The sequence below is a fragment of the Hyperolius riggenbachi genome, chromosome 6 (assembly GCF_040937935.1).
Source record: "Hyperolius riggenbachi isolate aHypRig1 chromosome 6, aHypRig1.pri, whole genome shotgun sequence".
Taxonomy (NCBI): Eukaryota; Metazoa; Chordata; class Amphibia; order Anura; family Hyperoliidae; genus Hyperolius; species Hyperolius riggenbachi.
This window is the reverse complement of record NC_090651.1, coordinates 61,299,044-61,314,785: the sequence shown is the minus strand read 5'-3', so window position 1 is coordinate 61,314,785 and position 15,742 is coordinate 61,299,044. Positions and strand designations below refer to the sequence as shown.

General features: G+C 41.1%; 1 protein-coding gene across 11 annotated transcripts in view; it reads left to right on the top strand.

Moving 5' to 3' along the window:
* The window catches only part of DAB1 (DAB adaptor protein 1), a 996,155-nt gene extending 981,176 nt beyond the window's left edge, over nucleotides 1-14,979 (top strand). For 10 of the 11 annotated variants that reach the window (XM_068239411.1, XM_068239410.1, XM_068239407.1 and 7 more), the window contains 3 exons: nucleotides 5,123-5,250; nucleotides 9,316-9,411; nucleotides 11,295-14,979. In XM_068239411.1, the coding sequence (XP_068095512.1) occupies nucleotides 5,123-5,250; nucleotides 9,316-9,396 (209 nt within the window). In that variant the 3' untranslated portion in view covers nucleotides 9,397-9,411; nucleotides 11,295-14,979. The remainder of the gene's footprint in view (nucleotides 1-5,122; nucleotides 5,251-9,315; nucleotides 9,412-11,294) is intronic. The other variant, XM_068239401.1, reaches the window with a different exon arrangement.
* The last annotated feature ends 763 nt before the right edge of the window (nucleotides 14,980-15,742 follow it).

The window sequence follows — 15,742 nt, the reverse complement described above, 5'->3', positions numbered from 1 at the left end:
TCTAGATAGAACACAAAAAGGTCTGCTGATGAAGTTACTTAAGATTTTGGTTTATTAGGCTAATTAAAGCTGCAAGCTGGTGCATGGCTATAGGCTTCTCAAGAGTAATATCTGAACATGGCAGAGACATCTATCAATCTATGAGTTGCACAAGTGCCCCTTACATTAAAGGACCACTATTGTAAAATATTGTACAATTTACAATACATTTAAACACATCCAAATAAGAAGTATGTTTCTTCCAGAGTAATGAATGGGAACGCTAATCAAACGCAAGTGCTCACAAAAGCGCTTACAGTGTGGATCCGGCCTTACAGTAGGTAGTAGAAATCTGACAGAACTGACAGGTTTTGGGCTAGTCCATCTCTTCATGGGGGATTCTCAACATGACCTTTATTCTTTATACAAATATGATGGCCAGTCTCCCTGCTCGTTGCACACTTTTTTGGGCAGTTGACCATTCACTAAATGCTTTTGAAAATAAAGAAAACCCTGAGAAACCTCCCCAATGAGGCGATGGGCTAGTTCAGAACCTTTTGGTTCTGTCAGATTTCTACTACCTACTGTAAGTGACAGCAACATAGGAGAAAATTTATTTATGGCTCATTTTACTCTGGAACAAATGTACTTCTTATTTGTATGTCTTTTTAATGTTATTATGTTCACAATAGTGGTCCTTTAAAGTGAACCAGAGATGAAGCACCCTCATGTATTTTACCGTATATATCTGTGGGAACATTAGAGAAAACACCTACCCTGCTCTCTGTTTCATCCTTTACTGCTCAGCCTGCTTGTTCGCAGCCCTGATACAATCCGCCACTGAGCATTTAGTCTGGCTTTGCTCAGGAATCATTATAGCGGAGTCTGTGTTTTCTGATGTCTTTTCGAGCCCAAGCCTGCCCCCTTCTGGCTCTGCTATAATGACTCCGCTTTAATGATTCCTGAGCAAAGCCAGAGTGAATGCTCAGTCGGGGATTTTATCAGGGCTGGTAAAAGGCTAAGCAATGAAGGATAAAACAGAGAGCAGGGTAGGTGTTTTCTCTAATGTTCCCACTGATATACAGTATATGGTAAAATACATAAGGGTGCTTCGTGTCTGGTTCACTTTAAGCCTTTTAGTTGTCAACATTTTTGTAAGTCATTTTGGGAAACCAATCAATGTCACAGTGGAGAAGAATAAAGAAATCGGAAAAGATAACATGAAAGGTGGCATTTGTCACCATGTGATGAGTATGATATGTTTACCGTTCTGTGAATCATGCCAAGGCCTGGACTCTAATGCCCATGCTTGGTAGCTCTTTCCTGAACCCACGCAGTGTCCTCTTTCATTAAGTCCACCATTAATAACTCCTGCTAGATAAGTGTTTACTTGTGAAGATCTAGGGCCCTCCTGCCGAAGCCCTGCGTAAACCTTCCGCACTTGAATCTATATACACAGCGACTAATAAAAAGGCCATGCTTAAATATTTCATCCGTCGCTGCATGATGAATGCATGTTTCTCCTTTGAAAAATGCTTCTCAACAGGTTCAGACAGCAAACAGGCGGCCCGGGAAAATTATTAGTCTCAAACCACTGACTCCAAGAGGAATTTGATGGAGTCTGTTAAACTTCTGGCAGCAATATCTGTAATACACAATGAAATATGGATTTCATAACAGCCTGTGTTCTTTTATCTATTCGCCAGCAAATTATTTTTTTTTCTTCATCACCACTTCGCTGTGCCCTCCAAAAACACAACGCCTTCTCAAAGTCATTTTCTATTGCATTTTCGGAGCAAGCTGTAAATATTTTTTTTTCTCCTTTGGCCTTTAAAGCGGAATATAACCCTGCATTTCAACTTTGCTCTAAAACATTATTTACAGCATATTATATGCAAAAACCATTGGAAGGGTTAAACACAGAGGTTTAAAGTTCCGTGGAGAGATATGCAGAAGTTCAGATTGTTACATTCTATTTAGTTATATGTATCTATTGAGAAATGTTACACACTCTTTGGCTGTCCTCCAACTCCTTCTCAGTCAGAGAGATGAGTCACATTCAACACTTAGATACATTTATGTAAACAAAATGTATCTATGTCAGCTTCGGATGCGTCTGCAGAAATCTCCAGGAACTTTAAAGCACTGTGTAACCCTTCCAATGCTGGTCTAGTAAAAAAAAAAAATGCTGGTTGCATATAATATACTGTAAATAATGTTTTAGAGCAAAGTTGAAATGCAGGGCTATATTCCGCTTTAATTAAACCAGCTAAGCACTATTTATATATAAATGGACAAATCACTTTCTATTTACACAAAAAAATTAATAAATAATGCTGTAGGCTTATATGCACTTTGGCAGGATGTCTGTGGCTGTGAAAGATTTATAATTAAAAAGTTCAAACACGGTTTGAGATTTTACATACATCCAATGAAAGAGGTGGCACAAAACTGGCTGGAAAAACAGAGTAAGAGCCAGAAACCCACTAGGAGCGATTTTCTGAGCGTTTTGCAATTTGAGAGCTCTTGCTAATGTAATGCTATGGGTGTGATCCCACTTGAGCGATGGGTTTTTTTTTAAAAATCCCCCATAGCATTGCATTAGCAAGAGCTTTTTCAAATCGCTAGCGATTAGAAATCGCTCCTAGTGGGTTTCTGGCCTTAGAGACGTTTTTAAGCCTAGGCAAACTAGGCAGTTGCCTAAGGCACCATCTGCTGGAAGAGGTATCAAATGTTTATACCAACTTTATAATTAAAAAGTTCAAAGGCAGTTAAAGATTGTACGTACATCCAATGAAACAGTTGGCGCAAAACTGTCTGGAAAACAAATAGAGCCATTTTTAAGCCTAGGCAAACTAGGCAGTTGCCTATGACACCATCTGCTGAAAGAGGCATCAAATTATTATAGTGAGTTAACTCACTATTTTTAATGGAATTATTTTACATAGCCGCTGACATAATGGAAAGAATGGGGATGTGGAATATTCATACCGGACTAGAACTACATCTGGACTATCCAAGTAGAGACAAGCGCCACATCCATAGAACATATATAAAAGCACAAGTGTCCTGATTGGAGCTGCTCCTTCTACATACAACTTAAACAGTAATCGGAGAAGGTAGCACATTCACAACCATATAGACAAATAGGCAACAATTTCAGTTTATGAATAAGTCCTAGTTCATTCAATTCTCTTAGGAATTAACACTTGGTAACGTCTTGGCATCTGTAATTCTCTGAATATATCCACCACCACACCATATGGTAACAGACTCACCAGCAAGACCCAAATGTAGGTCTAGTTGCGCGTCAGGACACTTAGGGGCTGGCCCCCACCTCCACGAACTGTCACCTGCCTGGGTTGCTCTTCTTTCTTCATATGCACATATCCATTCGCCATATAATATTACCTCAGAGGAAAAAAGCCTTTCATAGTGTAAAACTGTAAAAATGTATTGGTTTCTAAAAAGCGATTGCACTCACAATATGTAGACTCAAATGTAGGGCACAGAGTTTTAACACAGGCTCTCCCCCATCAAGTTGGGCTCTGGCTGCCACTTTTTATCCCCTCTGCTGCTATCACTGGTGTCCATGCATGCTTAAAGAGACTCTGAAGCGAGAATAAATCTTGCTTCAGAGCTCATAGTTAGCAGGGGCACGTGTGCACCTGCTAAAACGCCGCTATCCCGTGGCTAAACGGGGGTCCCTTCACCCCCAAACCCACCCCCTCAAGACTTGGTCGCAAGTTGGTCGTAAATTATCTTCTTCCTGGAGATAGGGCTAACGGCTGCAGCCCTGCCTCCAGTCACGTCTATCAGACGCGCTTCGCCGCCTCTCCCCCGCCCCTCTCAGTGAAGGAAGACTGAGAGGGGCGGGGGAGAGGCAGAGATACGCGTCTGACAGACGCGCGTGGGGCAGGGCTGCGGTGCTTAGCCCTGCCCCAACCAGGAAGCGCTCCCCCGCTGACCCCCGTTAAGCCGCGGGATAGTGGCGTTTTAGCAGGGGCACACATGCCCCTGCTAACTATGAGGTCTGAAGCGATATTTATTCTCGCTTCAGACTCTCTTTAAGCCACCACCGCAGATCGGGATGCTCTCGGATTTCCCACACTTACTTGCTAGTCTCGCTCTCAGTTCCGTACCTAAGCTCTGTCCGACATGTTTCATCACAATTGACTCATCAGGAGCTCAGGAGCATCTGAAGCGCACACGGACACCAGTCCTAGAGTCAGGCAACTGGTATTATTTTAAAAAGAAAAATGCATGTCCTTCTCAGTTCAGGTTCCCTTTAAAGACTGTCCCGGGGAGTGGCGGAGGACTGCGTGGAAAGCCTCTGGAGGAACCAGAGGCTTCCCTCTCCTTGGGTAACTATTTACTTTTTGACAATTATTACGCCTTGGGTTCTCTTTAATGAACAGCACTGAGCTGACACGTATGACTGGAGGTAGTATGTATGACATATTAAAGAGAACCCGAGGTGGGCAGATGGGACACAGGGGCTTGTTCTCTGCCTCATAACATGCCTCTGTGTCCCGACACCACCACTCTCTGCCTCCACCGCCGCGCTATGCCCCCCCCCTCTCCCCACCCCCCGAGATTAGTGACAATATTAGTCGCTATCTTGGAGGTAAACATACATTCTTACAGGGTTTCCAGAGCTGCCATTGGGCAGCTCTCTTTCCCTGGCCATGCCCCCTTCCACTCCCCCGCCTCCCTGCACGCTGGATGAGAGAAAAAATCTCTATAGGTCACGAAAGTGAAAGTGGGCCAGTGAAACCCACAGGAGCGGCGTTTTTGAGGCTACCTGATCCGCTCAGCCCCACGGATCAGGTAACCTACTTTTTTTTTTTAGCCCACCTAGGGAAGCTGCCACTGCTTGTCTCCTGAATGGGCTATGAAAATAGATGTGTAGTTCTTTTTTTTAGTTTATAAATGCCTGCACATGACCATGAGCAGTGAAATACGTCTTTCTCTTCTAGTTTATACTCCAGGCACGTAGATGCTGTTTGAGAACATTTTGCCTGGATTTGAGGTGTCCTATATCCCCTGTGAAGATACTTTAAAGCCACATTTCGGTAGCTAGCACATGTTATTATTTATCATGGTGTCTTTTAACTTTTTTTCCAATGTCATGTCTTCCTAGCGCCCACGCCAGCTCCAAGGCAAAGCTCGCCATCAAAGTCCTCAGCGTCTCACACCAGCGATCCCATCCCAGACGACATCTTTGAAGAAGGCTTTGAAAGCCCCAGTAAAAGTGTAGAACAAGATGCAGTAAGTAGCTGGAAGATATTCAAATACAAACCTACCCTCCAGACAACGCAAAGCCACTAATACAAATTATTACAAGAAAAAAGTAAAAAAGAATATTGATGGAAGTTGAGTGTCGATGCTGCGCGCTACAACTCTGTTTGATGTTTGAGATATGACAGATGATGGAGCATTGTGTTCCACTAGAACGGGGCGGAATTTATGTTCCTTATCATAAAGACTAAGAGAGGATATTCCAAAAGGAAAATCACTGCGAGGACCTCCGTTTGTTAGAACTGAAAATAATCTTCAGATTGTTGAGGAGACTTCTCTATTCTGGGCAGATTTTGACATCTTGTGAATTAAAAGAAACCACAAGTGAGAAGGATATGGAAAGTGCCAAGGCTGTTATTCTTATTATGTTGCTTTTGTATACTGTGGGCATCTTCCACAGAAATATGCACGATACCCAGAGTAGTTAATTTCACTACCGGTCCATTAATCTCCCCTTGTGGTATAATTCTTTCCACATTTTAGGGTCTCAAAGCAGTGCAATTTTTTGTATGCTTTTAGACCCTGAAACCGCAAAGCAATCATGCCACTGGAAATGCACTTACCTCCCTGGGATTCAGCGCCGCAGTTCTCCCTCATTCTCCTGGTGGCGCTGTACCCCTATAGTGAGATCGCCGGCTGTCGTCATGACAACAGCCGGCGAACTTACCAGAGGGATCCAGAGTCTCCGAGGGCAGGAAGTAGAATGGCTGCTGGCATCTGATTCCCCGGGGAGGTGAGTTGAAATGCCCGCTGCAAGCTAGACTCTGCATTAACTTTGCAGCGGTCACCACAAGTCAGACTCAGGGTTACCGCTCTGAGCTGTGGATTTCTAACTCTGCTTAATCTGGAGTTACCGCTAAGGAGGTTAAAGGAGCTCACATTGTATTGTCCCCAGCATAGGCTAAACGGAACAGGTCGTTTTGGTGCTAAGCCCCGAGCACTGAAGGTGGGCGCCAGCACTTATGCTATAGTGCTTGCCCCGCACAAGTGTAATTTGGGATTCTGATCACTGAACTTTGAATTACTTCCCCCTCCGAGCTGTTATGGCTCCAAGGGGGAATAGTACTTACGCTACCAGGAATTTGAGCGGCAGCAGGGCGAGGAGTCATTCGGCTGACCCTGCGCCCAGCTCACCGGCAATGTTATAATACGTACGCAGGCTAAAATTCCTAAAGTTTCGGGCCAATTTCACACAATAGCATATTTACCTTCCAATACGTTACAATCTCCATGCAGATCGTACTCTGGCCAGAGATTGAACCTGACTCTTGGCATCAACCCAAGAGAGCTAGCTGTATTTTTACCTTGACTTTAAGGAGAAATAATTCATGAATTAATACAGATAACAAGAGATAAATCATCCTTTGAGAGAGATAAGGAGAGATAGGTTTAAGGTAGCCATACACTAACCAATATTGTGGCTGATTTGATAACGTTATCAAATTGTAAAAGAATTGATGCCACAACATGGACGATCAATCAAACTTATGCTCAATTTCCACTCAAAATCAGTTGAAAAGATTGATCGCACATGCTGGTAAATCTCAGTCGCAAGTGCTTGATCGGGTGCGTGGCGGTAATGGCGTTTGATATCACAAGGACAGATGGTCCCCGGGACGGTTTACCCCCAAGGGTAAAAGTGCCCCCCCCCCCCATGCCCTTGTACAGTGTATTCTAGAAGAGTGAGACTTAACTGAGCATGGACACCGGGGGGTCACTTTTTCTCTTGGGTGGGTGGCCAGGCAGGCGGCGGAGGGGCTAGACCGGTTTCTGATAGATTTCATGCTGAAGTGGGTGCAGTGTATGGCCAGGCAGCAGATCTTTTTCTGATCAGATTTAAACAGAGAGGGATCTATCTCATGGTTGATCTACCCATACATCGACCAGTGCATGGCTACCTTAAGACAGATGAGAAGGTATATTCATGTACTTCCAGTAAAACTGATGGTACTTACACAAGTTACATACCTCACATTGCGCAAATAGTGCAACCCATGTTACCAAGGTAACGCATGTTATACTAGCACCATATGCATGTGAGTTGCAGTAGTTGCGGAGTGTTCGCAACATAACTTTCACGTGGACCAGTAAAATTAGTGTGCGCTACCTGCGCACAGCAGTTCTACCAGAGGTATGTGAATATACCCAAGGAGGAATAAATTATGAGTTAACACAGATAAGGATAGATAAATCATGAGTTTAGCTTATAACGCATTAATTAAAATAGTTAAGCGGAGATAAATCATGAGCTAAGATAAGGGGTAGCAAAAAGTTAACATTTTAATAGACCTTTTGCAAATTACATAATGTTGATCACACAATTTGAGTCAATGCATTGTATACAACTAATGCATTGCTTGTACAACATGCATTATGCTAATTGCATAACACGCATTAAGCAAGTAACATAATTTGCGTGATACGTGATATATTCTGAGCACAGAAATGTTAGCATTCTTTTGTGAATATACCCTAAGATGAGATATGGTAGTTCATGTGATGAGTTTTATGAATCATCAGAGGTATATGGAGGCTGTTATATTTATTTATTTTTAACTAGTACCAGTTGCTTGGCAGCTCTGCTGATCTTTTTTGCTCCAGTAGTATTTGCATTACACCAGAAACAAGCATGTGGCTAATCTTGTCTGGCAGGGCTGCCAGGCAACTGGTGTTGTTTAAAAGGAAATAAATATGGCAGCCTCCATATCTCTCTCATTACAGTTGTCCTTTAAACCTTAAAGTGCATGCATGAAATAGAGGCACAAGGAAAAATGGGCACCTGGTGAAGCCAATATAAGTCTAAACGATACATACTGTTATGAATTGGGCGCCAAATGAAAACAAAAAAATGTACTGTGGTAATGACAATAGTAAAGCATTGGTAAATGCTACCGATATTTTATTACAACTAAACCTGACCCTACTCTCACACAGAACCCCCCCCCCCCATGCCTAGCCGTAAAACCACCTTCTTGATGCATAACCCTAAAACCTCCCTTCCTGACACCTATCCCTAAGACCCCCCCTTCCTGACGCCTAACCCTAACCCCCCTTCCTGAAACCTATCTCTAAGACCCCTCTTCCTGACATGTAACCCTAAAACACCCATTCCTGACAACTATCCCTAAGACCCCCCTTCCTGAGGCCTAACTTTAAAATCCCCCTTCCCAACCTTATAATTTTTAAAACCATGAATTTCAAAACGTTATTTAAAAAAAGAAAACATTTTTCAACCATTCTAATTTTCAGAAGGATAAAAATGTCAAAAACTACACCATTCTAATGTTTTCCAAATGATAAAAATTACAAAATCTATAACATTCTATTTTACAAAACGATATTTATCGGGGCCCCAAATTTCTTTTTTAGCCAAACATCCAATATTTACATTAGCTCCTATGGCGGTGCCCAAATAGTCCATTAGCCTCAGTTGCCCAAATTTCCTGCTTCCCCTGCGGCTGTGAGGACTCGGATGCGTGCTGAGGAAGACTGCAGCATGCTATCCATAAATTCCCCCGCGTCGCATCGCGCCGGATCACATAGGTAAATCCGCGTCAATGGAAACTACTCCAGTGACGTGAATTGGTTGCAGTTCCCTTGCGTTGCGATGCGGAGCAGTTTCCACATTGCAACGCGTCTAGTGGAAACGGGCCCTTAAGTGTGATGCTGCTCTGAGGCTGTTAGCTTCTGAGTATCCCATTCCCCCCAGTTATGTTTATATGTAAAAATAAAAATTAATTGTGTCTTACTCATCAGTGTTGACATCTGGTTGGGTTAGCTGTCTGCCTCGTAACTGAAGTTCAGTTGAAGTGGCAAATGTCTCCAATAATGTTTGTGAAAATCTTTTTAATGTGTAGCGCTGAGTTAGAGCACATTGTTTCTTTAGAGTGCATTGTTGTCTTTTTTCTAAGTAGAAGCCACGCTGCTTGCTTTCTGTCTGACTGACCTCAATCTTTACCTTCTTTTCTACTAAACTCTGACCTGTGTAGATCGTTCAGGGAAAAGTACCAGTTATGATGTTTTTGTGTGTTTTAGCCTGATGCACCTCAGGCCTCCTCCTGCACTGACCAGGGCGAGTCCAGTGGCGATACTATAGCCCCCGAGGTCGGTAGCTAGATAGCACAGACTGGGGTAGGTATCTGTCCTTTAACCTCTTCTCTTGCTGTTGTGTTTCTACTTGCATGTTTCCTTTTATTCTCATTTCATTGCTTTGCTTGAACGCTGTGCTTTTGTTAGAGCAGTCGTGTGAAATATGTTTTTGTATCACAAAGGCCATCTTGCATGATTTTGTGAAAGATTCCTATGTGCATGATATTTCTTTTTTTTACTATTTTTTCAAAGGATCCTATTGAGGCTTCCCTCGGTGGTCCGGTGTTCTCCTTTGGTGAGTGCGGCCCCCCTCTGCATCATTGCTGCACGGCTCCCCCTTCCGCATTTATGGCCGCACATTAGAAGCTTGAGCCAGCCCGCGCATGCGCAGTAACACAGAACCTGCGGCTCCAGCTTTACAGCACATGTGCTGTGCAGGCCATGAATGCGGTAACAAAAATGTTTTGTCGCTAATCTTTGGGGACTAGGGAACAGCAAACCACCAAGGGAAGCCTCAATAGGATCCTAATGCTTCCCTCTCCTTAGGTAAGTATCTGATTTTGTGTACCCGAGCTTTGGCTCTGGTACACTTTAATGTACACATCTCCTGGGTGGGAATCAAGTAAGCATAACAGCGTAAGCGTACTTACATGTCCCCCATCCTGTCCATTAGGATCTGTGCATGCGTTGCTAGGTAAGGCTTTATGACCTTGGCTGAGGACGTTCGCATTCAATGCTTCACATGCGCATGCGTGGAGGCAGTCAATGCGACACATCCATCGCTCCTGATTTATCACAGCCTCCCGTTCACATTGCTTCGTTAGAATGGATCCATTCTAACGCAGCAATGTAAACGGATCCTATTGATTAACATAGGATCCGTACACCTCCGTTAGGATCCGGTCCGTGTAGTTCTGCTGCACGTTGCCTGCACAGTAGAGCGGACCTGATCGGGCTCGGCTATTTCCACCTGAGCCCAATCGGAAAGCTGCTACTGCGCCTGTGCTTTATCCCGGTAAGTAAATATTTGCTGCTTGTCATGTTGCAATTTAGGGATGTCGTACATTTAACAGATTATTTAGCTATACAGTATATCATAATGCATCTTTAACATTTTAGATGTGATTGCAGTCATCCATTAGCTTATAGTTTTCATAGACTCATGCCACAGCAAATCAACAACTTTTGCAGTACATTTTGGCCACTGACCACCACTTTACCATCTCACGCAAAGCTTTCCTTTACTTATTGTCCTATCACTTAACCCGACTGGCCATGGCTCTCTTTCCCCTTTATCTCCTAATGCTGTGTGTGGTGACATTCTAATCCCTTCACAATATGGGCCCTGGATGCATGAAGGACTTGCTGAAAATGCACCACACTTCTCACAACCTCAGATTAGCAGGATCTATAAACATGGTCACTCCCAGAGTGCACCTCTAAACCTTTGTAAACAGAGCTTTCTGTCATGATGCCGCTATAATTTGGTATTCTCTACCACACCCAGTAAAGACAGCCCCATCCCTGGACTTATTCAAATGCAGACTGAGAGCCACCTGTTTAGCCTGGCATCTGCGTAGAATTATTCCTCTGTACCACAATTTACCAATCAACCAATTACTGGTCTGAGCCATACCTATGTGTTTTGAGTCCTACAGGAAAAAAGTGCTTTACAAATGTTTTTTTTGTTATTGTTGTACATATCATCAACCCCTATGTAAAATCTGTGCTTGATTTGTTCACTGCATCATCTGTAATCCACCATTGTTTTATATTGTTAATTTGTGTATTGTTATAACTAGCTTTCTGTTGTAGAGCACCACGGAAGATGCTGACGCTATATAAATCAATAATAATAATAATCAACACACTTACAATTAAAAAAAAAAAACCCATCACGTTATTATTTAATCTCTTTTCCATAGGTCCTATCACAAGATCCTATCTATGCTCAGATCAGAAGACCTAAGAAACAAAGCTAATGAGCTTGTGGTTCTCTACGACTAGACTGTACAACCGGCTGGCTAGCGGCAATCAATGGCAACAGCATCTATCAAAAGACACATCAATGGGTTTTGGCACCGTACGGAACAAGATTGGTCTACCGGCGTTGGCAGCACAAAGGAAGATAAAACAAACAAACAAAAAAGCAAACACAAGCTCTCCAACGTAACCAACCAGAAAGCTTTGTAACGGAAGTTGATTTTAGACTTGGCTATTTTCATCATTTTTCTTTCTTTCTTTTACTTTTTTTTAATTTAGGAAGAAAGGAACGCTACATTTTACTATTCTCCAAGTACCTTCACCTTTTTTTGTAATTTTTACGCGTTTCCTTTTTTTAAAATAAATTAATCCAATCTTTATGTAGCAGAAGCTGGAGCTAAGTTTACACCATTTTTTCTTCGTCAATGTTTTCTTAGTGACGTTTGAAATTAGAGAGCCCTCACTGAAGAAGAACAGTTTTCTTTGTGTCACGAATCATGGAATTTTTTTTGTTTTTTTGTTTTATTGGTGGGGAGAGGGTGGGAAGGCATTTTCTGAAACCTGGGTCCTATAGAATATCAATTGATATCATTTTTTATAATATTGCCTCTTTGATGTTAAGCGAACAAAGGAAAAGAACCACAGACTTTCATGGTCTATTTGGTTGTAGACCGGATCTCACCACTCTACTGGATAACAGACAATACAATAAGCAGATTGTTATTTACAATGAAGTTCTCGAAGTAAAAAGTTGGGAGGTATTTTTCCTCCACACTTATCTTGCTGCTGTACGGCTATGCAGTCAAGTTATCCCTTCTACGTGTGCCATTTTTGAAAGACTTATCATTTGCCCAACTCCTCTGGAATAATGCCAAATTGACATTTGGATAAAATTAGACTTTGTTCTGAGGCTACTGAGGCATGAATTTTGTTATATAAAAGAAAAAACTCTGTGATTAAATTCCTCATCTCTGTCTCTTTTGTACATTAGAGGGAACAAAATCTTTTTATAATGCAATGTTAAAATCTTGGGACAGAAAAAAAGGCTTTAAATAATTAACGTAAAAAAATGACAGGTTTTGTAAATATGAGTTTTACAACATTTTAACATTGTTATATTATTGTACAAGGCAGACCGTTTATGTAGTTGAAAGATTTCATGAGCAGGATTCATATATCAATTTTTTAACCTCAGAGTAATTAACCTGTCAGAAAAAAAAAAAAAACATAAACAAAAAAAACAAAACAAAAACATGACTCAATTCCAAAAGCATGTTTTTTTTTCTTTATAAAATTGTATTTAGGCTCCATCTGTCAGCGTTTTACACCGTCAGCTGTGTTTAATCAGGTTTGCTTGCCTCCCTGCAATTTATTTTATTTTGCCTCTTGTTTATGTCACGTCCTTCCATGCTTGGACAGCGTTGTTTATTTCCATTGTCCTGCATATTCACAGAGCATCTTTCTGTTGTATCTCAGGGCAGTAATAAACACTTCTGTTTCCTTACGTATACATAAATATATGTACTAAAATCAAAAAATATGACATTTCGCAATCTAAGCAGGAGTTGCACAAGCAGTTTGATTAAAGGAACCTCACTCTCAACATGGTAGAATTCTAAGCAGAGAGTGCATCAGAGATGCAGTTACAGTATATCACATAGAGATAAATAGAAAGTATACATGAATTTATAATGAGAAATCGATCTGGTGGAAGCTGCAGCAGGACATTTCCCATAAATAGAAAACTAATAAAGCCAAAGTGGAGTTTGTGCATATATATATATATATATATATATATATATATATATATATATATATATATACACAGGGTTTGGACAAAATAATGGAAACGCCTTGAAAATCAACAACATATATTTTAATATGGTGTAGGTCCACTTTTTGCGGCAATTATAGCCTCAATTCTCTGTGGTATTGATTCATACAAATTGTGAATTGTTTCCAAAGGAATTTTAGCCCATTCTTCAGTTAAAACACCCTCCAGTTCTTTTAGAGATGATGGCGACAGAAATCGACTTCTTACTTGAATCTCTAATAGCGACCATAAATGCTCAATAATGTTGAGGTCTGGGGATTGTGGTGGCCGGATGAGATGCTCAACTTCATTAAAATGTTCCTCGTGCCATTCTTTAACAATTCTAGCTGTATATCTAGTCTCGGCTGGTAATTCTTCCATTAAGGGAAATCATTGGCCGAGCGGATTTCCAAGAAATGGCACTCCAGATCATCACAAAACCCCCGCCATGTTTTACGGTTGGGAAAGGCTGAGGACGTTTTTTCCTTCTCTTTCAAAGGCAGTCATTACTTTTGAAACAGTACCTCTTGAAATGCCAAGCATTCGGGCAGTTTCTGTTACAGTAGCGCCTGCCATACGAGCACCAACAATTTGGCCTCTTTGAAAGTCTAAGAGATCTGCCATTTTTATAATTTATAACCAACTTTGGTTTAAATATCTGTAAAAAAAACTATTATTTTAATTAAACATATCAAATAATAATAATAATAAAAAAAAATTAACATATGTCAAGTTTTGATTGCTTAAAACATGTTTAAAGATTATGATGCCAAAATGTTAAGTGTTTCCATTATTTTATCCAACCCCTGTGTATATACAGTACACACACGCATATACATATACACACACACAGAGAGAGAGGAAATGTTTTATTTTATGATTATATTTAATTACAAAGTGTTAAATTTTCTCATATCCTCTCAGGCATAGCAATCCTGCGAACACCTAGCCTAAAGCTGGTCACACATGGCAAAATGCTTTCTAATCTACATTATACAAAATATTGGTTGAAAAAGTTGGACATTTCCAGTACAGAAGGCTAATGGCTATGTTTTCTGTTTTAGGCTGGTTTCACACCAGGACGTTGCGTTTTAGGGGGCATTATGGTTGCACAACGTGCCCCTAACGCAACGCCTGGTGCTCTCTGCTTTGGACGTCAGAGTGAGCCGCGTTGTGCAGCTCACTCTGGTGTCCGTGATGCGCACTCTTGGACGCATGCGGCATCACGTGGTCCCGCCGGCCAATCGCCGCACAGAGCGACCGCTCCAGGAAGTAAACACTGCAAGTCACTGAGTGCAGTGAATATTAATTAGCCATGTGCCTGGCCGCTCTCCGCTCCTCCCCAACGTTACTGAGCATGTGCAAACAGTCTAACGCGGCTCTGCCGCTTACAAAGTACTGCATGCAGTACGTTATATTATGGCGCAGCGTTACACTGTAACGCAACGTGGGCACTGTGAACAGCCCATTGATTTTTCATTGCTGTGCGGTGGGGTGCGTTACAGGATGCTCTAACGTGCGCCTGTAACGTCCCACTGTGAAACCAGCCTTAATAATGGTTGTATACAAATCCCAGACCTTTTTTCTTTGTCTGATTTGACCATTCAAAAACAGCATTCAAAGATCTAACCAGGTGTGCCTAGTTTAAGGCCTGACACTGGAACAGAAGACCCGTTAATGTGGTTAATAAATTATTTCACTTATGCTGAAGAGCTGTATGATCTTTCTCTCATCCCCCAGCATTGTACAATCTCTAAGGAGTACGCAGACTTTATGAATTAAACCGAAAGGGTGAATAAAGTTTAAAATCTAAACAGAGCTTTTTTTCTTTTCTTTTTTTCTTTAACGATTTCAATTTTGCATAGATAAGTAGATAAGCCTGTATAAATGATAAAACAAGAAGCCTCTGAGCTGACTGCAGAAATGTATGGATTATTTACTCATCTCGTTGGTTTGTATCTTTGTGTGATTAATGATATACAAATACAACCTTGCATTGGTTATAGGTTCCATGATGGAACCACATTTTAAAGGGGCAATGTGGTAAAAATCATTAAAAATAAATACATAATACAAATAAAAGATAATGCCTCAGTAAGTTTAAATATATAACAGATAAAAAAATAATAAATCAAAAACAAATTATTAACATTATTTAATAGGAAAACCAGTTTATGGTGCAATACATTGTTCTGCTAAATATTACGAAATATAGTAATTTTTATAAACATACGTAATTCCCCTTGGATAAATTGTCTTTATTATTATTTTTGAATATATATATATATATATATATATATATATATATATATATATATATATATATATATATATATATACATACAGGTAGTCCCCGACTTACTAACGCCAGACTTACGAATGACCTGCCAAACGGCATGGATTCTGGGATTCACATTGGACTTTGAAGTTTGTAGTTTTTAAGAAAATCGATTTGAAAAAATTCAAAGAAAAAATGGCGTTTAAACTCGTATAAGCAGGTACAGGGGGGGGAGGTGACACAGAGGGGGACGCTGGTGGCACAGGGGCACAGAGGAGGTACAGGGGTAGGGATGCTCA